The 23,303-nt window shown below is 37.5% G+C and overlaps 1 protein-coding gene across 4 annotated transcripts in view; it reads left to right on the top strand.

The window, feature by feature from the left end:
• The window catches only part of PRUNE2 (prune homolog 2 with BCH domain), a 266,403-nt gene that overhangs the window by 49,925 nt on the left and 193,175 nt on the right, over positions 1-23,303 (top strand). For all 4 annotated transcript variants that reach the window (XM_047767794.1, XM_047767792.1, XM_047767793.1 and 1 more), the window contains exons 2-4: positions 4,089-4,193; positions 7,687-7,889; positions 10,561-10,724. In XM_047767794.1, the coding sequence (XP_047623750.1) occupies positions 4,089-4,193; positions 7,687-7,889; positions 10,561-10,724 (472 nt within the window). The remainder of the gene's footprint in view (positions 1-4,088; positions 4,194-7,686; positions 7,890-10,560; positions 10,725-23,303) is intronic.

Genomic DNA, 23,303 nt, shown 5'->3' with positions numbered 1-23,303 from the left:
CATTATTTAATTTTTGATTCTTTATATCTCTTTGCACTAACACGCAAGTGCCATGGGGGCTTGGGTTTTTGTCTGTTCAGTTCAGAGCCGTATCCCAAGGGTTAAGTACAGTGCCTGGCACAAACAGGATTTTATTAGTTGAATGACAATAATTAATTGAATTGATTAAAATTGTACATATGTCACTTTTATTTGGGCATAATTTGTTTGCGAGTACTCTAAACCCCAATTTGAACTGTATCAAGGGACATAGATATTAAGATTGAACATCTGTGAGTCTGTGATGATGTGGAGATGTGACACAGAAAGGAGCCCACAGACCTGCTGTGAGATGTGCAGGGTATCATTGTGGTCAGGAGCCTCTTCAGAGCACCTTGAACCAGTTTCACTGCCACCCCTGCAGGTGAGGCCATTGCTGCAGAGTGGACCAGGTACTGTAAGGATACCATGTTACCAGCCCCAGATCCCGGAACTCAGGCCCCAGACTTTTGTGCCTTTCCTTGACCCAGGGGTCACTTGCTCTATTTACTCTGCCAAGGTCGTTTGTGGTAGGATGCTTGAGAACAGGACATGCGTCATCAGGCTCTTGACCCCTGATTTGAAAAGCCAAATCCTTCCCATTCCTTGAACTCACCTGTTGGTTGAATTTATATTCCTAATTTCATGTTTGATTCCTCCACATAGGCAGGAGTCTGTCTGAGATGGTTACTATGATATTGGACCTTTGCTTCTCTCTCCTTCTGTCTTAGTGGGTTTTGGTAGGAACCAGGCACTTAGGCACTTGAGATTTTTTTGAGATTGAGCCTACCATTTTTAAGGCTCATTGGTAGTCACTTCTGTTTGTAATGTCCCTTTTGTCTTGTCCAGCATTTTTAGCCAGCCTAAAATTTCTGGTCGGTTTTTTGGACTGTGACATAATCCCTGGAAGTTTTCTTTAAAATGAAAGTGTGTTAACTTGGTGGATAATGCATAATCCTAAGACTACTCATTGGCATGGGCTCTCCATTGGCATTGCTGGGGTGGGGCACATAGATCCCTAATAGCAAGGGCACCAGAATGGTACGTTTTGTTAGAGGTGAGTGGTGGTGGGGAAGATAATGTTGGAGCCTGGGAACTAGGGCATTGACTGGAGATGGCAGACATGAGTGAATGGCACTAGGAACAGCCATGGCTATTGGGGAATTTGATGTGTAGGGAATTTAGAAGAGAAAGAAGTGAGCATGAAAAGAGAGGCATGTAGCACCAAAAAGAACCCTCAAAGTTTTATACTGGGTCTTCTACAGCCTGACCTGCAAGATGATAATGTGTTTTTTTCTCTTTACATGGAAAAGGATGAATAAATCATAATCTTAAAAGAGTCTTGAATTGTGAGAGGTGGTCCAACCTATTTAGGTTGACAATCCTATCTAGCTCCTTCCTTTTTCTAATTAATAGTTGGTTTGGGCTTGGAAATGAATTGACATACAAATCTTCTTACTTTCCCCCATGTCTTATTTAATGCTAGTTCAGTGTTGAAGGAAGAGCTGTGCCTAGGAATTATCAAACCTGGAAGAAAATAGATAGGTCACCTTTGGGGTAATATTTTTTTTTTCTTTTTACAGCTGCAACTATAGCTCATAGAAGTTCCCAGGCCAGGGATCAAATTGAAGTTGCAGCAGCAGGCCTATGTACAGCCAGAACAACAATGGATCTGACCTGTATTTGCGACCTGCGCTGCAGCTTGTGGCAATGCCAGATCCTTAACCCACTGAGTGAGCCCAGGGATTGAACCTGCTTCCTCACAGAGACAACGTTGGGTCCTTAACCCGCTGAGCCACAGTGGGAACTCTGCTTTGGGGTAATTTTGATGCTATAATTTTAGGAAGCCCTACTGTATTTAGAAGGCATATTTAAATTCTCTCTTTTTGCTCAATCCCCATGCCTGCTCATTTTGTAGATGCTAAAGTCACTGTGGCATTATGGAGTGGGTGGTGCAGGGCAGAAGAATCAGGGCTTATTGTACTGGGTCATGGGTTCTGGGAACAATCCTGGTCCTATCACAGACTCCATTGACCTATAAAAAGTGTTGTTAATCTTCTTACTGTCTGGCTTACAAGAGATATGGGAGGAGAAATGAGATAATGTCTACTTAGATCTTTGAGTTTCTCGGAAGAACAACATTCTGCAGTAATATGCTTTCCTAATGCATTTGTTTGTGTTTGTAATGGAGTATAATTCCATTTAACCAAATTTATTTAGATACCTCTAAAATATCTGACAGTCTTGCACAGAGGAAGCAGTCCAACTTTGAGAATAAGAACTGGACTAGAATCTTCAAAAACTACAAGTTAGCTGGCTATAAATTTACCAGGTTAAGAGAAGGAAGCTGGAAGAAGAAGGAATGCAGCCACAGGTGGTGATGGGGATGGGGCGGTGGTTGTAATTATCTTCAAAGAGTTTATAACATATTTTTAAATCATATTGTTTTACTTAAGATTAATATATTTTATATATATATATATTTAATTTAACTATATTTCGATATTGGTCCTGCCATCATTCTCCAGGCTCTTTAAACTAGCCCCCTTGAGATTTACTTTATTATGTTTCTTGGACCACAGCCTGGTTGTTGAATAACTAGTTTCTGAGTCTGATGCAGCAGTTCCATCCAAACACCAACACATTTATAGAGTCAATTGTAGGATGCTGAGTAAGTTGCTAAAGAATCCTTTATCTTTGTTCTGTAGAGAAAGAAATGGCAAGTCTTTTTCTTGAAATGGCTATTAACAGTGAATTTTTTATGTAGCCTTTTTGCGCAATATTACAGTTGAGCTGCCTTTCTAGTTAGTCCTAAAGAGAGAAATTTTTAAAAAGATGAAAAAAGGGGAAAATATTCATATGTGTCATCTCTGATGTATTATAAGATGTCTATTTAGGTTATAATTATTGTTATCAGACAGTTTTGTTGTGAAATTTTCTGAAAGGGATTGATTCTTTAGCATTTAAAGAAGATCAGCCTTCGATAAAGGAATTTTAAGTAACTATTGAGTAGGCCAGGAAAGAAAACTGTATGTCTTATCTTCCAGAGAGGTGTACACTCTTCAATAGCGACTGATTTGTATTTTTAAAGCAATACAAATACAAATTTTTAATTTTTAAAGGGATAATACCAGTCCTATCCCTTTCTCTGAGGGGAGGATAAGTGATAACTTTTATTTGCTAAATTGTAGACTATAATGCAGAGAAAGCATACTCTTTCATCCAAAATGGGGCTTGAAAAAATAAATTCCTGCCAACTTGTATTGCATGCCAGGGACATAGGAAAAAAGTCACTTTGACTCTCGAGAAGAACATCTTTTATAAGGAGATGATATGGAACACTGTGGAGCTGCCCTTTAGACCAAAATCATTTTTTACTAAAAATGTACAGCTCAGAAATACAGTTCATATCAAGTTAGATTGTGGATAATCTTAATAAAATCACATTTTTTGTTGGAGAAGGTCATTGAGAGGATGTGACTACTGGCTGACCTGAGAGCTAGACCCTGGTGATTGGAGGCTCCTTCAATACATTCCAAAACAGGGATTCCTCCCTGTTTTGCCTGCTGATCCCATAGCGGGACCCATTTTCAGGGACACAACCTCAAGAAAGCAATGTGTTGTTGAGACTGTATGTCACTGAAGCCAGTTCAAGCCTCTGTATAAACTGTTAGGATTCTGGTGGGCAGGTGTGGACTTAGACCTGTCTTGTGGCCGCCCAAGACATGCCTGGCAAGTAAGTTCCCTTGCTTATTGAACCTGCCCCCTACCAATCTGGAGTGGCTTGCCTCTTTCTTCAATCTCCCTTTGCCCTATGTATGGGGCCAGTTTCAGATTTCACCCAGCAAAGCTCCCAAGGTTGTGAACCAGCAATTCACTCAAGTTTGAACATTTCTAAACATTAAATATTTTGTGCAGTTTGATGTCCCTGTGAAAAATTTCATGATAAACGTATGGGTTTCTGCAATTGCGTATGAATATAGCTAAGTTCTACTTTAAAAGAAGATTGAAAACTGTCCACTTTATATTAACCTGTCGTTAAATTGGAATGGTTTATTTGAATGTTTCAGAATAGAAGCAAACGCTTGGAGAAGGTCCATGTGGTTATTGGACATAAATCGTGTGACTTGGATTCCCTCATTTCTGCCTTCACATATGCTTACTTTCTGGACAAGGTAAGGGAGAAGATCATGCATTTTACATTTGAGTTATGATATAACTTAAAAAAACCAACATTTCTGGAAACTTAATTTTTCATGTTCTGGTTTTTTGTTGCAGAGACTTAATAGAATCCATTAACCAACAAATATGTATTGGTCACTTTCTACATGTTAGTTATTTCTTACCGACTCTCTGCATAAAACATTATTTCAATAAGATCAATTTTTTTCAAAGAAAACAATTACAGTTTTTTATAACAGTTGATTACTTTTGTGGAAATTCAGAGAATTGATAAAAGTAAGGGTCAGAATTTCTTGTTTTCCTTTATCATCCTTGTTGGATAATCTTGGGAGTAGAAAAATAGGTGCAGAATAACCTGTGTGAACATTACTTGAAGTACAGAGCATACTGGCTGGAATTTTCAGTAATAAGAGGTATTGCATGTCACATCTATATTCTGGTTTTGCCTTTTAGCTTGACTTTGTACAGCAAGGTCATTCTCAGTTAACAATAATCTTCCCTGAGCCAGAATCTTTGTACTGTGTGAAGTCATACTGTAACATGTCAACAGAGGTGGAAAAGACCTTTCTTTCAATAAATCGTTTTAAAATTCCCATACCACAAAATTCCTCAATCCATGTTAATGCATCACCTTAAAGCCTAAAAGTGTACACTATGAGTGGTATCTCTGTGCTATGTCTAATTTCACACGACTTTTAATTTCACGGAGTCCAGTTTGTTTCATTCCAATGTTGTTTGGATCCTTGGCTCTGGCAGTATACATAGCTGATCTAGAATGATTTAAATTTGCATGAAACCAAGTCTTTCAGAATGAGCTGTAGGTGACAAGAATGGCTTTAGGGAGCAGCTGACAAAAATGCCAGGTAAACTATTCTGATCTCTACATATGGTTTTCTATAATTTAACTTAAAATCTGCTAAACTTTACAAGGAAGATTAATTGATATGAGGAGAGACATGTGTCTGTGTCAAAACATGCATATTAAATACTCAACTGGATTTTAAAATTTATTTTTAATTGAATTATAGTTGATTTACAGTGTTGTGTTAGTTTCAAGTGTACACCAAAGTGATTCAGTTAGAGATAGGTAGATAGATAGATACATAGAAAAAAAATTTTTTTTGTCTTTTGTCTTTTTAGGGCTGCACCCATGGCATACAGAAGTTCCCAGGCTAGGGATCCAATCGGAGCTGTAGCCACCGGCCTATGCCACAGCCACAGCAATGTGGGATCCGAGCTGCACCAAGCGAGGCCAGGGATCAAACCCGCATCCTTGGGAATGCTAGTTGGGTTCATTAACCACTGAGCCACAACAGGAACTCCAGATATTCTTTTTCAGATTCTTTTCCATTCCAATCTGTTATTACAAGATATTGAGTATAACTCCCTGTGCTATATAGTAGGTTTACCTATTTTATATATAGTAGTGTGTATATGTTAATCCCAAATTCCCAGTTTATCTCCACCTCCCCCTCACTCAACTAGGTTTTTTGACTCCTAGAAAAAAAAAAAAAAGCATTGCTTGTTTTGAGATCATAGAGGTTGCTGAACCAGACTAGTTTTCCAACTGATCATGGCCTGGACTCTTAAATCATATGATAATAATGGCACCACAAACAACACCTGTGATGTCTTGAATGAATACAATAACACCCAAAGAAAGGAGTGGGAAAAGTAGTTGTGATAGAAGAAACAGGTAAAGAGATGTGCAGCCTCTTTCCTCCTTCTGAGGCTCGCCTTAAGCATGGGAACGAATGTGGCATTAGTGAAGGGTCACATCCCGGGAATTGTTAAATATCTGCCTTCCTGTTAATTTACTGAATCCTGCCCCCATCACATATCTGCATCTCTATTTTAATTTTTTCTGAGAACCTGGCTATTCTCTCTCAGTGTATTAACACAGGGGAGAAGGACAGAGTATTAACTCATGGTAGGACAGGGCCTTGTAGCCTCACATCTCTGACTCCATTTAAATACTTTCCACTCTGGTGAATAAGCCCCATTCTATGGATAAAACCGAGGGTCAGAAATGAAAATGGCTTTCTCCAAGGCACACAGCAGAGGCTGGGGCTTGAATGTAGTTCTTCTGACTCCACCTTCAGAACAGGTCCTGCCAGGGTAAGCTCAGGCCACATGCCTCCTGACTCAAGTTTTAATATCGGGAGTTAGATATAACTCTATAAGTTAATGAGGAAAAATAATTTGCGCTGCACAAATTCCAAATGACTATTGCACAATTGTGATTCTGGATTCGCCTGACAGGTGGGATAAAAACCATCTCGTTGAGTTGGCTTTGTGCTTTGTGTACTGTAACAGTAGGTGATTCATGTATTTCACTCAACAAATGCATGTCTATTTTGTGCCAGTTTTATGCACTGAGAAACATAACTGAACAAAAAAAGACAAAAAAAAAATCCCTGCTAGGAAGGGGACGTGGATGATAAAGATGTTAAAGCTGTGTAATAAGCCCTATGCTTGTGACAGAGCTGGTGATGATGTGAGAACAATGACCATTTACTTTATGCAAAAATTCAGTGTTTCCAAACCCCACATTTTCTCAGTGATTTCGGGTTTATTGCTAAACAGAGTAATTTTTAAAAGCACCTACATTTAAAGTTTCCTGTGTAAAAATAAGTTATTATTGTGAATCTGAAATTCTCTAACTTCTACCCATCTCCTGTTTCCCCCACCACTACATTTTTTTTTAATACAAGGCTTGTTAATAAAAGGTTTTTTTAATGATATAATAAATCAGCAGAAATCACAACTGGCAGTCTGTGGGCCAGATCCAGCTTGTGCATGAGTTTTCACTAACTCTACAGATTTTTAATTAAATATGAATTGTAGCAATTAAACATCAAGGTAACACCCCCAAATCTATATTTCTAGCTTTTCTTGAGTAATTGAAAATTTGCCTATTCTAGACCTGAATTTTTGGCATGGAAACAATTGGCTGGAGCTAAATGATGGGCAATCCCGTGTAGGCGGGATGTATACCCACAATCTTCACTTGCCCTGCTGTAATCATTCTGATTTTCTGCTGATTCCATAAAGACAGGTAAATTTGCTTTCTATGAAGAAGAGATGTATATATATACATTTTTTTTTTAACTGTGGAAGGAGGGATTTCCTGTCGTGGCTTAGCAGTAACCGGCTACAGCTCCAATTCGACCCCTATACCAGGTGTGCCCCCCCCAAAAAAAAAAAGATAAACTGTGGAAGGAGTGAAATGAGACATAAAATATTTCAAGAAAGGCACAAGAGGTTTTATATAGAGTAACAAGAGGTTAAAAAAGATTAGAGGCCACTTACCCATGGAAAATGCTCTGCTAATTGGGTTCAGGAAAAGCTGGTTACGAATGTCAGATAGTTTCGTGCAGCCAAAGACTTTTGTTCCCCTTACAGTTACTCCCAGGTTTGAGAAAATGTAATTGTAATCTTTTCTCCTGCTTTTGTCAGTAATTCAGTCAACTTTTTTCTTGGTAGGTCAGCCCACCTGGGGTTCTCTGTCTGCCTGTGCTGAACATACCAAGAACTGAATTCAGCTACTTCACAGAGACGAGGTTTATTTTAGAAGAGCTAAATATCTCCGAGTCATTCCACATATTCCGAGATGAAATTAATCTGCATCAGCTACACAACGAAGGGAAGTTATCTATAACCCTTGTTAGCAGCAACGTGCTGTCAAGGTAAGACTTCATGTGAGGCTCTGGAGGGAGGTTTGGTCTTTTAGCAAAGGTTCTTCGGCACACAGTATTACCCTGTCTGGGATGTTTTGTGGTTAAGGAAGATATATTAAAGGCAGAGGACATTCAGAGGAAATGAAATATTTTTTTCTTCTTTTATAGCAAAATTTGGGCTATGTCAAAACTCTCTTTTTACTTTGGCATTTCAAATATGACATCTTTAAAAGTAGAAAATTCTTTTAAAATTGACCAAAATTATAATTTTTTTCCTTTTTGGCTCCCCTGTGGCATATGGAGTTTCCGGGCCAAAGATCATTGAAGTTTTGACCTACATGCAGATCCTTTTAACTCCCTGTGCCGGGCTGAGGATCAAACCTGTGTTCCTGTTGCACCACAGTGGGAATTCCCAAAAGTATAATTTTAATCCATTTCTAACACTTTCCTTTTCTTTTCTTTTTCTTCCTTTCTTTCTTCCTTTTTCTTTCTTTCTTTCTTCCTTCCTTCCTTCCTCCCTCCCTCCCTCCCTCCTTCCTCCTTCCTTCCTTCCTTCCTTCCTTCCTTCCTTCCTTTCTTTCCTTTCTTTCCTTTCTTTCCTTTCTTTCTTTCTTTCTTCTTTTTTTTGCCGCATATGGAAGTTCCCAGGTGAGGGGTCCAATCAGAGCCCTGTGCCACAGCTATAGCAACGCAGGATTGGAGTTGCTTCTTCAGCCTACATCACAGTTCATGGTAACACCAAATCCTTAACACAATGAGTGGGGCCAGCGACCAAACCCGCATCTTCATATGGATACTAGTTGAGTTCATAAATAACCCACTGAAACACAATGGGAACTTGACGAACACTTTCTTCTAGCAATGCAACCATCCGGTGTATTGATGCTGATAATGTGTGTATGAAAATTGAAATTAAATGCTAAATAAAACCAAAAGGTTCTTAAGAAATCTGAGTAGTGAAATGGAAAATTTTGTAGATGGGCTATGAAAGCCCTTTGATCATTGGCTCATTTATTCATAGTATGATTCTAGAAAAGCAGGATGGAGTTTTGAAAGTTCATATAATTTGAACTCCTTTTTTTTACGGACGAGAAATCTGGGCAAATGACTTGGCCAGGGTACCACATGCAGTTAGTAGAAGAGTTTGAATTAGACGTGAATCTTTTGCCTACTTCACTAAATACTTAGGAGGTGCTAATTGGTGCACGAATCTACAGGTATATAAAGAGGAATAAGATAGATTCCCTGCCTTCAAGGACCTTATAACCCATCACAGAGCCCAGTTTGATAAGCTCTGTGTTGCTAATGAATGAAGTGCCCCCAGTTAAATATCCCAATAGTAGGAGATGATAGTTTTTTTGCAAACTTTGCCGATTTGCTAATCATTGATGACATTAACTAGTGGACATTGACCTTAACATACATGAAATAAAAACTTGTACAAATATTTAATTTTTTACCTAGCCTTAAGGAAGCATATTTAAATATGGATATATCGTAGTGTCAGCCATACAGTTTATTTGATTATAAAGAGCTTGGAAAAAAATCTGCCTGTGTAGAGCTGATAAAATCCCCATGATATTTGAAATTCATACAACTGTTTGAATAATATTTATCAGTCAATTGTTGACAATTGGCTGAGAGTTATTCATAGCTTATTTGACCGATTTCAGGTATCAGTGTTCAGGATAATCACATGCTTGACTAAACTTATGTGTTAACTTTTTCAAACCAATTTTAGTGCCAGTAGATATGGACAAACACAGGAAGCCAAAGGAATGAACTATGAAATGTGTGTCAGTCAAGAACTCAGGGAGAGTTTGGTTACCAATTAAAATGGAAACATCTATGCTGGTTTTGAGAAGGAAATGTGAAATCTAGCTTTGGGATTGTTTATGAAATAGAATGTTTTTCGGAAATAAATGGAGATCTTCATTTCATTCACTGCCATTCTTTGGGTTTTGGCAGACAGAAAGAATAAAGTCAGTTTTACCCATATCTTTCTTCCTGCCTTTTATAAAAGCTAACACCATCTCATTAAAAAGTATGATGTGGGAATAAATAGGCCAGTAGTATTATTTTTTGTCCAGCCCCAAACTGGATGTGCAAGTTTTGGAACCAGATAGTTAGAGTTTAAGTACAAGTTTAAATAAAACTTCTATTTTATTTTATTTTTATACAAATTTTAAAGGTTATGCACCATTTATAGCTTTTATGAAATATTGGCTTTATTGCCCTTGTGGTATTGGTCACATTTCTAAACTTTTTTGTGCCTCCTTTTCCCCACTTGTAAAATGGGAATTTTAATAGAACCTATTAAAAAGGGTCATTTTATAGTATAAAATATGGTAATACTCTCAAAGTATTTATAATAACGTCTGGCATATAGTGGAAGCTCAATAAATGTTAGCCTTCACAATGATTTTTGTTGTTTTGTTATTATTTTCCAACAGCAAAACAAAAGCTAGAAATGGTAAGATGTGAAGGTCTTTTAAGACTCTTAGGGAGGCAGTTAGTTGAAATGAAATGCTAAAACACACAGATTCATGTCGTGTGAGCTCACTTATATTTTGGGCTATCAAGAGGAAGTCACTTCTGTGGGGACAGAGGTTAAATAATTCCAAAAAGTAAGAAAACATGCTGCATCTCTTTCTCTTCCTCTCCTCCGTTTGCCTTATAGTGAGGACAAAACTTTGGAATCAGCAGTTGTCAAAGTCATTAACCCAACTGAGCACAGCGATGCCGACTTTGAGTTCCGAGAGTCTTCCTCCTCTCTGGTGGTGAAAGAGATTCTCCAGGAGGCTCCTGAGCTCATCACTGAGCAACTGGCTCATCTGCTCAGAGGTGAGAGATGAATCTGTCTATTAAATACTGGAAAGCTTAATGGAGTGTCTCCCGACTTGCTCATGCAGAAAGAGCGCGATCCATTCTTGGGTTAACAATCCCTTTAAAGACCACGGGAAGCTTCATCAGAGAGGCAGGGAGTAAAGAGTTTGTTAAAGAGTAGCATTATATTGAATATTAAAAATGTGCATTTAAAAATAGGCATGAAGGATCTTTGCTGTTTCACTAGACAAGAATATTAAATGGAGCCAAGGCCCCTCTGTTAGGGAGCGGGTATAGCTCCTCTGGCCATCTAGCAGCTTCCAGAGGAGGTTTTTGCTCCACAACAGCATGGATATGGGCCAGAATTCCACGTTCCCACACTGAAATTTCTCCTGGTGATGATCAATGCTCCGTTTTTATAATACTGTTTGGGCAGCAAAATGATGCACCTTAGTTGTGGTAATAAGTTTTATAGTCAAACTCCCACCTCCTTCTCTCCCCATCGTATAATGTTTTCCATCTCTACTCAGCCTGCTTTAAGCACTGTGTTCCCAGCACACCATCATCAATTATCCTCCTAATTTCTATTTCATCTTGCACAATGGAACCCACTGCTTCTAAAAAGTGGTTTCTAAACTGGAAAGTGTCTCCTGACTTCAGTGCCACAAAATTTCCATATTGTCTCATATAGGATAGTTTTGGGTTTTGTATAAAGCTTTTTTTTTTCTTTCAACTATTCATCTTGAACAAGGTAAACATAGATTTTTTTCAGAAGTATTTGGCACAAGAAAGTAGAAAGCAGTGGTTAACTGCCTGAAAGAATTAAAAAAAAAAAAAGAAGAAGAAGGAGAAATCCAAGAGTAGGGTGGCAACTCTTTTAAGGTCTTTTTCCTTTGCTTCTCCTGTCTCTACCAGAATTTTCAGGGGAAAATGTCCAAGACTTATGTAGTTTCTGTAAATGTTTTAGGACCAATGGCCCCAATAAACCTGTTTTAAATACTTTTCTGGTTAGGGACGTGAGTAAAACTTCTCTATAGGAAACAGTGCTTTCAACTAAACTAAGCAAGTGCAATCATATATCTCTGACCAAGCAGAAGGAAAATAAAGACAATTGAGGCTCTCCACCAAGAGGGGAGATGTTTGGCAGCGCAAACACGTGGTACAAGCAAACACTAGGTAATATCCTGTTTAATATTTTGCAAACTAAGTTTGGTTTACCGTTCAAAACATTGTATGTGTTGTTTAGCGGGAAAGAAATATAGTCAATGAATGGGTCACCATGACTTTCTATACATAGTGAAATAATATCACACTGTAGTACATTGGAACAAAAATATGATTTTGTTGTTGATGATGGTGATGATGACCAGGATGATGACATTTCAGATGTAGGGAATTAGAAGGGATGCTGACCTTTTTGTTGGTTACCTTAGTTTTAATTCGCAGCCCTACCAAGAATGAACAATATAGTAAGGGACCTTGATTTTTCTCATCATCATATTTTTGCATAACTTTGGGCTTGAAATGACCTTAGGAAGCTGGCAGGTTAGGGACGTCACTTCGTTGTTCTTGGAAATTGGAATGTGATTGGACGCAGTTCTTCCACCTGCGAAGATAGCAATATAGACACTGTCAGGAGAAAGCCAGAGTCACTGAAGCTTGGGAGGTAGAAAACATAGGTGGCTTATTACAGTGGAAAGAGGGCTCGGCTCTGGAGACCTTTGACCAAAGTGTGCATGTATGCATATGTATGTATATTATGTGGAGGGGACATGGGACATTAATTAATAGTTTGGCCAAGAGGGAACTGTAGGATGGTGATCCAAGGAGTTTATTTTAAAATTTTATTTATTTTTATTTATGATTAAAGTATAATTGATTTACAGTGTTGTGCCAATTTCTGCTGTACAGCCTAGTGACCCAGTCATGCATGTATATACATTCTTTTTCTCATGCTATCTTCCATCATGTTCTATCTGAAGAGACTGGATATAGTTTGCTGTCCTATGCAGTAGGACCTCATTGCTGCCAGTCAGAATGGCCATCACTAACAAAGAGTTTGACTTTAGAAAGGTAATGTGGTGCTCCCTTCGTGGCTCAGAGGTTAACAAACCCAACTAGCATCCATGAGGACGTGGGTTTGATCCCTGGCCGCAGTGGGTTAAGGATCCGGCATTGCTGTGAGCTGTGGTGTAGGTCACAGACACGGCTCTGATCCTGCGTTGCTGTTGCTCTGGCAGACCAGTGGCTCCAGCCCTGATTGGACTCCTAGGCTGAGAACCTTCATATGCCGCAGGTGCAGCCCTAAAAAAAAAAAAAAAAAAAAAAAAAAGGTAACATAAGTGTTTAAGGTAAGAAGGGCAATGGGCCAATTTTTAAAAGCTCCTGAATCTTTAATAAATATAAGAAAGGAATCAAGTTTAATTTTGCATATTCTTTAAACACAGACTTTATAGTTTTCTAATCGTGTATTAACAGCAAACATAAAGGGAATTTTTAAAGGGAAGTTTTTTTAATGTTACTATAAATAATTTTAAGATTCTTAATTTTCATACCATAATTCTTTCTAAGGGGTTTTCTCTATAAACAGCTATAGTGTTATCTTATATTTTGGAGTGCTCAGGATGATCATTCTTTTGACATATGTTTTTAGAACATGTATTATGCATTCTTCCAGGTCTTGAAAGGGTACAAATTTCTGTGCACACCTTTGCCATAAAGAATTTTGAAAAACATCTGTTTCCAGATGTCATGAGGTTAAGTACGTACATTCAAGACTTGAGTCTTTAAAGCATCATAATAAGACCTCTATGGAATATATATTATTATAAACTTTGTGCCCCCAAAATCTGAGTAGACTATGAACTAAGTACTTAATCAATTTGGTTGTTTTTTGCCTTTCATTCTCATCGTCATATCCTAAAATCCATCTTGCTGAGGCACACTGGTGTGCTGCAAATGGATTTCAAGTGGGGCAAGGTGTTGATCCCTAAGTCCTTGGAGAGGACCCTAAGTATGCCCCTTAGCCAGGTATGCTGGGAAAAAAATGCAGTTTTTGAAGTTCCCATCATGGCTCAGTGGTTAATGAATCCTACTAGGAACCATGAGGTTTCAGGTTGGATTCCTGGCCTCGCTCAGTGGGTTAAGGATCTGGTGTTGCTGTGAACTGTGGTGTAGATTGCAGACTCAGCTTGGATCTGGTGTTGCTGTGGCTCTGGTGTAGGCTGGCAGCTACAGCTCCGACTAGACCCCTAGCCTGGGAACCTCCATATGCCACGGGAGCGGCCCTAGAAAAGGCAAAAAGACAAAAAGGGGAAAAAAATGCAATTTTCAATGTGTTACTTAATGTGCAAAAGGTTGGATCTACTCTTTAAAAATTTTATTTTTTATTTTTTATTATTTCCCCCAATACAGTTTTTTTTCCACTGTACAGCATGGGGACCCAGTTACACATACATGTATACATAATTTTTTCTCCCATTGTCGTGCTCCATTGTAAGTATTTAGACATAGTTCTTGGTGCAACACAGCAGGATCTCATTGTTAATCCATTCCCAAAGCAATAATTTGCATCCGTTAACCCCAAGCTTCCAGTCCCTCCCACTCCTCCCTCCTCCCCCTGGGCAACCACAAAACTATTCTCCAAGTCCGTGATTTTCTTTTCTGTGGAAAGGTTCATTTGTGCTGTATATTAGATACTAGATATGAGTGATATCATATGGTATTTGTCTTTCTCTTTCAGACTTACTTTACTCAGTAAGAAAGTCTCTAGTTCCATCCATGTTGCTGCAAATGGCATGATTTTGTTCTCTTTTATGGCTGAGTAGTATTCCATTGTGTATATATACCACTTCTTCCTAATCCGATCATCTGTTGATGGACATTTGGGTTGTTTCCATGTCTTGGCTATTGTGAATAGTGCTGCAATGAACATGTGGGTGCATGTGTATTTTTTAAGGGAAGTTTTGACTGGATATATGCCCAAAAGTGGGATTGCTGGGTTATATGGTAGTTCTATGTATAGATTTCTAAGGTACCTCCATAGTGTTCTCCATAGTGGTTGCACTAGCTTATATTCCCACCAACAGTGCAGGAGGGTTCCCATTTCTCCACACCCCCTCCAGCATTTATTTGTGGACTTATCAATGATGGCCATTCTGACTGGTGTGAGGTGGTATCTCATGGTAGTTTTGATTTGCATTTCTCTAATAATCAGGGATGTTGAGCATTTTTTTCATGTGCTTGTTGGCCATCTGTACATTTGCTTGGAGAAATGTTTATTCAAGTCTTTTGCCCATTTTTCCATTGGGTTGTTGGCTTTTTTGCTGTTGAATTGTACAAGTTGCTTGTATAATTTAGAGATTAAGCCCTTGTCAGTTGCATCATTTGCAACAATTTTCTCCCATTATGTAAGCCGTCTTTTTGCTGTGCTTCAAAAGCTCGTCAGTTTGACTAGGTCCCATTGGTTTATTTTTGCTTTTATTTCTGGAACCATGAGGTTGTGGATTTGATCCCTGGCCTAACTCAGTGGGTTAAGGATCCAGCAATGCTGTGAGCTGCGGTGTAGGTTGCAGATGCAGCTTGGATCTGGCATTGCTGTGGCTGTGCTGTAGGCCAGCAGCTACAGCTCTCATTCGACCCCTAGCCTGGGAACCTCCATATACCACAGATGCGGCCCTAAAAAGGCAAAAAAAAAATCTAAATCTAAAGGTTTTTTCCTTGCATCAGTCTTCTTGAAAAGACACCCAATAATATCATAGACATCCTCCACTTCTACAGATGTAATAGCATTTTATGCAGAGATTGGGCAGAATCCCTGTATAAAATGCTGTATCACACACTTTCTGCTCCTCACTTGGTCTGTGGGAGTTGTTTGAATCAGCTTCACCTTTAGTCTAGTATCATTTTCTTTTCTTTCTTTCTTTCTTTTTTTTTCTAAATATAGGAAATTAGTACTTAAAATCAGCATTATTGGAATCTTTTGTAGTCTTCTGCTCACTGCATAGCTACATATAAAAGTGTTTGCATTGTGGGGTAATATTATATTCAAATACTGATATGGAACCTGATTGTTATGGATGCTATTGAAAGAATCATGTATATGCCAATTAGAACTAGGTATCATGTTGCCAGTGTAGAAATAACCTGCTGTGTTTATCTAATAATCTCCCCTGTCACTCTATCGTCTTGACCTTGACAGACAGTTATGGATAAATGTCAACAGGTGACCCAAACATGGCTAATGTGTGTTCAGGCTCTGTAGGGGATTTAACAAAGTTGGCATAATTTGCATTTTCTTAAATTAATACTTCTTAAAATACCTAGGTCTTGCTGTTGTCTTTAGTAGGACGTGCCTCAAACTTAGACATTTCAGGACACAGATCATTAGCATCACTTTCATCTGAAAAGGCACAGATTTACTTATGTAAATTACTTCCTAATTATTTGTGGAAGAAATTATTTGTCTGAGAAGAGAATGTGCTCACTCAGATGAGATCAGAAATGCCCCTGGTTTTTGGAAATGTATTTGCCCTTTTTCATTCCCTCTCCATCTCTGTTTTTGCTGTTGTGGTTCCTGTTTCTTTGTTTTCTTTCTCTTCCTCTGCCTTTTCAGTTCCCCTCCATTTCCTATTCTCCCTTTCCCACTATCTGCTTCTAAGATGTTATTATTATCCTTTTCTAAAAAGCTGAAAACTGTTCTGTCTAAAAATCACATTATACACTCATGGTGGCCTGAAGATTGTGTTGGGTTATATATACCCTGGGTTTGTGCCAGAAGCAAACAGTTATGGACCTGCCAGACCCTCAACTTGTATCTTCTCTTTCCCTCAGAAAGATGTATTAGAGGTCCCTTGCCACATTTAAGGTCTGTTAAATTGCTGAATCATCATGTTGGGGGTTTGTGTGCCCACATGTGAATGTGTGTGTGTGTGTATGTGGATGCATGCACTTCCCAGAACCACCTGGCAATGATAAGCCCCTGACACCAGCAGGTTTCCACCAAGACCACACTTCACCTGAAAGGCCTTTCACATTTATTTGTATAAAGCCTTGACAGCAGCCCAGTTTGAACAGTGAAACAAATAACAGCAATTGTTCTCAGCTTAGGGTGTGGAAAAACTATGCCCTAGGTTTTAAAGAAGCAATTCCCTTCTCCTGTTGGTCTTTCCATTTGAACTTTAATAAAGAATAGCTGCTTGCTATTTTAGTAGACTGGATTAACAGCTGCAAAAAGATCCTTTTAAGGAGGGCAAGTGGGAAAGGAACAGAGCCCAGATTTTTTTCTTTTTTTTTTTTTCTCTCTTGCCCAAAGGGTGAATCATCCATCTCCCAAAATGGTTACAAAGTCCAAAGGGAATTACGGGGCTGTTTTCTTTAGGAAGAGGGAGGGCCTGTGTTGGGGGAAGGGAAAAGAAGTTATTTTTTTTCTGTTAGCTGGAAAGCCAGAACAACTTCTCAACCTCAGAGTGTTAATTATTTCTTCTGCCATATAAAAATAAATTTTATTCTTAAATCCAGGGATTTTTAACTTATAAAATTACTTAGGACTTGAATAATACGCTCCTTTTTGATCCTTTTCCAGGCAGAAATATAAGCTGAGTTGTATTGTCTATTTTTTCTTCCTTCCTTCTCCCTTCCCTCCCTCCCTTTCTCTATTATTCGTTCTTCAATTTTTTTGTTTCAGTATGAAAAAATCTGATCCCAGGTGAAACAAGGGAAGAGGTTTATATCCCTTCTTTTCTGCTAAGAATTTATCATGCGGAATATGCCTTGACTGTGGTGGATGTTTTCCCCAAACAACTTCTGACTTCATTAGATCATGTTTAATATTAATGCACTGCAATTGCTTTCGGCAAGAGGTCCTTCACTTCTCCATTCTTTTGAACAAAGAATATGTGGTCGATTTTTTTTTTCTAATGGAGTGAAATGTTTGTTAGTATTTTATTATAATTGCTTTCTTTGTTGCTTGGTGTTAATACTCCATGGCCTGTGAATAGCTGGGACACTTTGGAGTACATTTATATGGATTTAAATATTTTTTAGTTCTGAAGAATTTGCTGGAAGTTAAGTCAATTCTTATGCCAAAAAAATATTTGATTTTACTGAGGTACCTTTGGCTTCTCTACATTCTGAAACTGATATTTAACTAAGTATGTAGCTAAATGGGTCTCTAAAGTGAAGTGGAAAATTTGCTAGAGATGAGTCCATTGGATAAGATTGAGTCATAGACTTTCTTTTGCAATAAAAACAACTCAGAGTATAGTGATAACAACATTTGAGCTATTTTTTCCCTGCTTACATCAGTACATCATCTCCTTTTTAATTGTCAAGTTAAACTTCACTATAAGCCAATGTCAAAAGTTTCTTTCAGAGTTCCCGTCATGGCTCAGTGGTTAATGAATCCAACTAGGAACCATGAGGTTGCAGGTTTGATTCCTGGCCTTGCTCAGTGGATTAAGGATCCGGTGTTGCCATGAGCTGTGGTGTAGGTCGCAAATGAGGCTTGGATCCCACATTGCTGTGGCTGTGGCGTAGGCCAGTGGCTGTGGCGTAGGCCAGTGACTACAGCTCTGATTGGACCCCTGGACTGGGAACCTCCATATGCTGCGGGAGCAGCCCTAGAAAAGGCAAAAAGACAAAAAAAAAGTTTCTTTTCATTGAATATTCTGTAGAATTCTGTTTAGCCCAATATCTATTAGATTAACTTCTGAATATTGCCTTTTTGTTGTTGTTTTGTTTTTTCCAGGACTGTACCCGCAGCATATGGACATTCCTAGACTAGGGGTTTAATCAGAGCTACAGCTGCTGGCCTACCCAACAGCTCACAGCAATGCTGGATCCTGAACCCACTGAGCAAGGCCAGGGATCAAACTTGCAACCTCATGTTCCTAGTCTGATTCATTAACCACTGAGCCTCGACAGGAACTCCTGAATATTGCCTTTTTATTTTCTGTGTTTTAAAATTGCAAAATTATAAATTAAAATTAAATCAAAGAAATTGGATTCTTGGTTTGACTGTAAATCAGGCATGTTTTGTGAAATTTATTCTGAAATATTTATATTTTGATGTTATTAGGTTTGTTTGTTTGTTTTTTGGCTTCAGTGTGCAGCAGCTTGTTGTGGGATCTCAGCTACCAGGGGGGGATCAAAACTGGACTGCAGTGGTGAAGGTGCTGAATCCTAACCACTAGACCACCAGGGAACTCCCAAAGTTTTTTTTTTTTTTAAATTTGAATTTGATTTTCTAATTGTTCATGATTGTTTATAGAAATTCAAGAATTTTGTGTTATTGACCTTATATCCAGCCACCTTGCTAAATTTATTTACTATTTTAAGCTTATTTGTATTACTTTTTGTATTACTAATTAATTTGCATTAATGAATAATTAATTCATTTGTATTTCCATTTATAATTTCATACACACATCATCTACGAAGAAGTCAGTTTTTATTACTTCCTTTTTTTTCTTTGCACTTTTACTTCTTTTACCTGCTTTATTTTTCTGGCTAGGATTCACATTGCAGTGTTAAAAAAATCATAATAGCAGCCATCTTTGTGTCATTCCTGATCTGAGATGGAAGTCTTTCAGTACTTCACAGTTAAATATAATGTTTGCTTTTCTTTTTCGGTTTTTACAAACGTCCTTCATCAGATTAAGGAGGTTGTCTTCTATTTCTATTTGACTAAGATTTTTATATGACTAAACCTTGGATTTCCTCAAGTAGTTTTACTACTTGATATCTATTGAGGTGGTCATTTGATTTTTCTCTTCTATTCAGTTACTGTGGTGAAATTTATTAATTGATTTTTGAGTATTAATCTGTCCTTTAATTCCTAGGAAATCCCTGGTTGGTAAATATATTGCATCCTCTTATATTTTGCTAATTTGATTTGGGACTAGCTTTAAAAAACTTTTTTGCAGCTAGATTTATGAGAGAGACCTGCCTCTGCTTCTTCTTTCTTATAATGTCCCTATTGAGTATTGGTGTGAAGATTATGCTGAATTCAGAAAATAAGTTGGGAAGTGTTTCCTCTTTCTATTCTGGAAGAATTTGTATAATATTAGTATATTTCTTTCTTAAATGTGTGGAATGATGGCTATTAAGCTAGGGATTCATTTTTAAATAAATACAAAATAATTCCAATTTTACATTTCTTTTCCTGACAGTTTTAGCAAGTTCAGTTCCGCTTGCATCCACGTCTTCTTTTGGGCTGCTCTTGTGGCATATGGAGGTTCCCAGGCTAGGGGTCAAATCGGAGCTGTAGCGGCTGGCCTGCACCACAGCCACAGCAATGTGGGATCCAAGCTGCGTCTGCAACCTACACCACAGCTCGCAGCAACGCTGGATCCTTAACCCACTGAGCAAGGCCGGGGATCGAACCAGCAACCTCATGGTTCCTAGTTGGATTCGTTAACCACTGAGCCACGAGGGGAACTCCTACGTCTTCTAAATTTTAAAATACATTAAAGTTTTTGTACTTATCTTTTAATGTCATTGGAATGTGTAGCATGTCACTGTTTCATTCTTAATATTGGAAAATTATACCCTCTCTCATTTTTTTTTCTTGAGCAGTTTTCAAAAAACTATCTTAATCTTTTCAAAAAATAAATTTTTTTATTTTTTTCTTTATATTTGTTTGTTTTTCTGTGTCTTTAAGTTTCTCTCTTATCTTTATTATATTCTTCCTTCTACATTTTTTAGCTAAGTTTGCTGTTTTTTTTAAACATCTTACCCTTTTGATGATATAAAAATTCCTTAGAGCATAGCTTTATTCTATATAAGCTTGTATCCTACAAGTTTAAATGTCACATTTTTGTTATCATTCAAAAAAAGTATATTCTAATTTATGTTGTGATTTCTTCTTTTACCATGAATTATTTAGAAGTGCACTGGTTATTTTTCAATCATTTGGGAATTTTCTAGTTTTGTTTTATTATTGACTTTCAGACTATTTTCCTGATAGCCACAGAATATAATTCTATGAGTGCAGTCCTTTGAAATTTGTTAAGATTTGATTTATGTCTCAGCAGATGCCAATTTTGGTTAAGGTATTGTATTGGAAAAGAAAGTATAGTCTGTCATTGTTGATAACAGTGGTCAGTGTATGTTAATTAGATCAAATTTGTTATTTATGTAGCTCAAATATTCTATATCTTTATGGGTGTTTTTCCTATTGGGTCTTAGAAGTTGCTTCAAAAGAGCTATGTTGAAATTTCCTACTGAAACTGTATTTATCTCATTCTTCATCAGTTTTGTCAATTTTTGCTTTATATGTTTAGAAGCCGTATTGTTGGCACATATGAATGTAGGATTAATTTAGCTTCCTGAGGGTTGGTTCTTTAATAAAGACACATTTGTCTTAATTTCAATTGATTCTTCTTGACTTAGGGTCTCCTTTATCTGATGTTAGTATATCATTCCAATGTTACATCTTTTTCTATACTTTGACTTTCAGTCTTTCAATATCATTGTATTTAAGGTGTGCTCTTGTAAACAGTATATTGCTATTATAGTTTTAAAAATTCAGTTTGATAATTTTTCTTTTAATTGAAGTACTTTGTCCCTTTACTTTTTAATTGTTCATAAAAACACATAATGTTAAATTTATCTTCTTAAATATTTTAAGTGTACAGTTCAGTAATGTCAATTATAATAATCTCATTTTTGTGCAGCAGATCTCAGGAATTTTTCATCTTGCAACACATTTTTCATCTTGCAAGCTCTTTACCTACTGAACACTAACTGCCTCTTTACATTAATGTAATTGCTCTTACATTTGGATTTAAATTTGTCATTTTACTATTTGTTTTGCACTTGCCTCACATTTTCCCCATTTTCTCTCATTTCTTTACTGCTATTAGATTAAATAGGGATTTCTACTATTACATTTCCCTCCATTAACTTATTAGTTATGAATTCTTTTAAAGTTATTTTGTAGTTATAATAAAATTACAACATACCATTAAAATCTCATGTAAATTGATATTTTACCACTTTCCTGTGAATCCAAGAACGTTATAGCAATTTATTTATACTTAGTTCATTCTGCAACTTGTTACTATTGAAAAGTATTTTTATTACACATGTATTTTAAATTTCATATTATAATTGTTTTATACAGTGAATACTGACTTATTCTTACTCAGATACCTACATTCTCCAGTGTTCTTTCCTTCCTGCATTTCTTTGCTTCCCTCTATAATTTCTCTCTGCCTTTACTATTTTTTTTTAGTGTGGATCTTGTGACAAATACCTCCAGTTTATATTTCTGGAAAAGTCTTTATTTTGTCTTCATTTTTTCCTTTATTTCAGTATAGAATTCAATATTGGCGATTATATTATATTAGCATGTTGGAGCTATTATTGCACTGTCTTCTGACTTTCGTCATTTTAGCTTTTTTCTTTGTTTGTTTGCTTGCTTTTTAGGACCAAACCTGCGGCATATGGAAATTCCCAGGCTAGGGGTTCAGTCGGAGCTGTAGTTGCCTATACTACAAGCACAGCATCTCGGGATCCCAGTCACTTCTGCAATCTACACCACAGTTCACGGCAACGTTGGATCCTTAACCCACTGAACAAGGCCAAGGATCCAACCCACGTCCTCATGGATACTAGTCAGATTCACTTCTGCTGTGTCACAGTGGGAACTCCAACTTTCATCATTTTAGATGCGATTAGCTCTCAGTTTTACTGTAGTTCCTTTGACAGTAATATATTTCTTTTTCTCTGATTTGAAACTTCTCTGTATAATTTTTTGCAGTTTACTTTCACATGCCTAGGGGTGTTTTTGTTTGTATGCATTCTGATTTGGGTTCATAATTTATCCTGAATATTAGAGTAATATTTTTCATTAATTTTGAGAAATGATCAGCCACTGTTTTTGAAATATTGTTTCATTCCATTTTCTCTCTCCTTTTAAGGGGAACTCCTATTACATATATCTTAGATCTTTTTTTCTATGTCATCTATGTATCTTACACTCATTTCTATATCTTTATCCATTTTTGCCTCCATGCTTCAGGTGTGGATGTTTTCTTCTAACATATTTTCTTTCTTTTTTTTCTTTCTTTCTTTTTTTTTTTTTTTGTCTTTTTAGGGCTGCACCCACGGCATATGGAGGTTCCCAGGCTAGGGGTCAAATCAGAGCTGTAGCTGTTGGCCTAGGCCACAGCCACAGCAATGCAGAATTCGAGCTGTGTCTGTAACCTACACCACAGCTCATGGTATCACTGGATCCTTAACCCACTTAGCAAGGCCAGGGATTGAACCTACATCCTTATGGATGCTAGTCAGATTCATTAACTGCTGAGCCACTACAGGAACTCCTCTAACATATTTTCTAATTCACTAATTTCTTCCTTGCTGTAATTTGTTGAACACATTTTTGTTCAGTTGTTAAATTTACTTATTTATTTATTTATTTACTTACCTTTTTTGGCCACCTGCTGGCAAGTTCCTGGCCCAGGGATCAGATCCCAGCTGCAGTCACAATCTAAGGCGAAACTGTGGCAACACCAGATGCTTAACCCATTGTGCTGTGCTGGGGATCAAACCCATGACCCATTGATCCCACCAATCCCGTTGCACCACAGC

This window comes from Phacochoerus africanus, chromosome 2 (assembly GCF_016906955.1).
Source record: "Phacochoerus africanus isolate WHEZ1 chromosome 2, ROS_Pafr_v1, whole genome shotgun sequence".
NCBI lineage: Eukaryota > Metazoa > Chordata > Mammalia > Artiodactyla > Suidae > Phacochoerus > Phacochoerus africanus.
The sequence above is the reverse complement of the archived record's forward strand: the minus strand, read 5'-3'. Positions and strand labels throughout refer to the sequence as shown.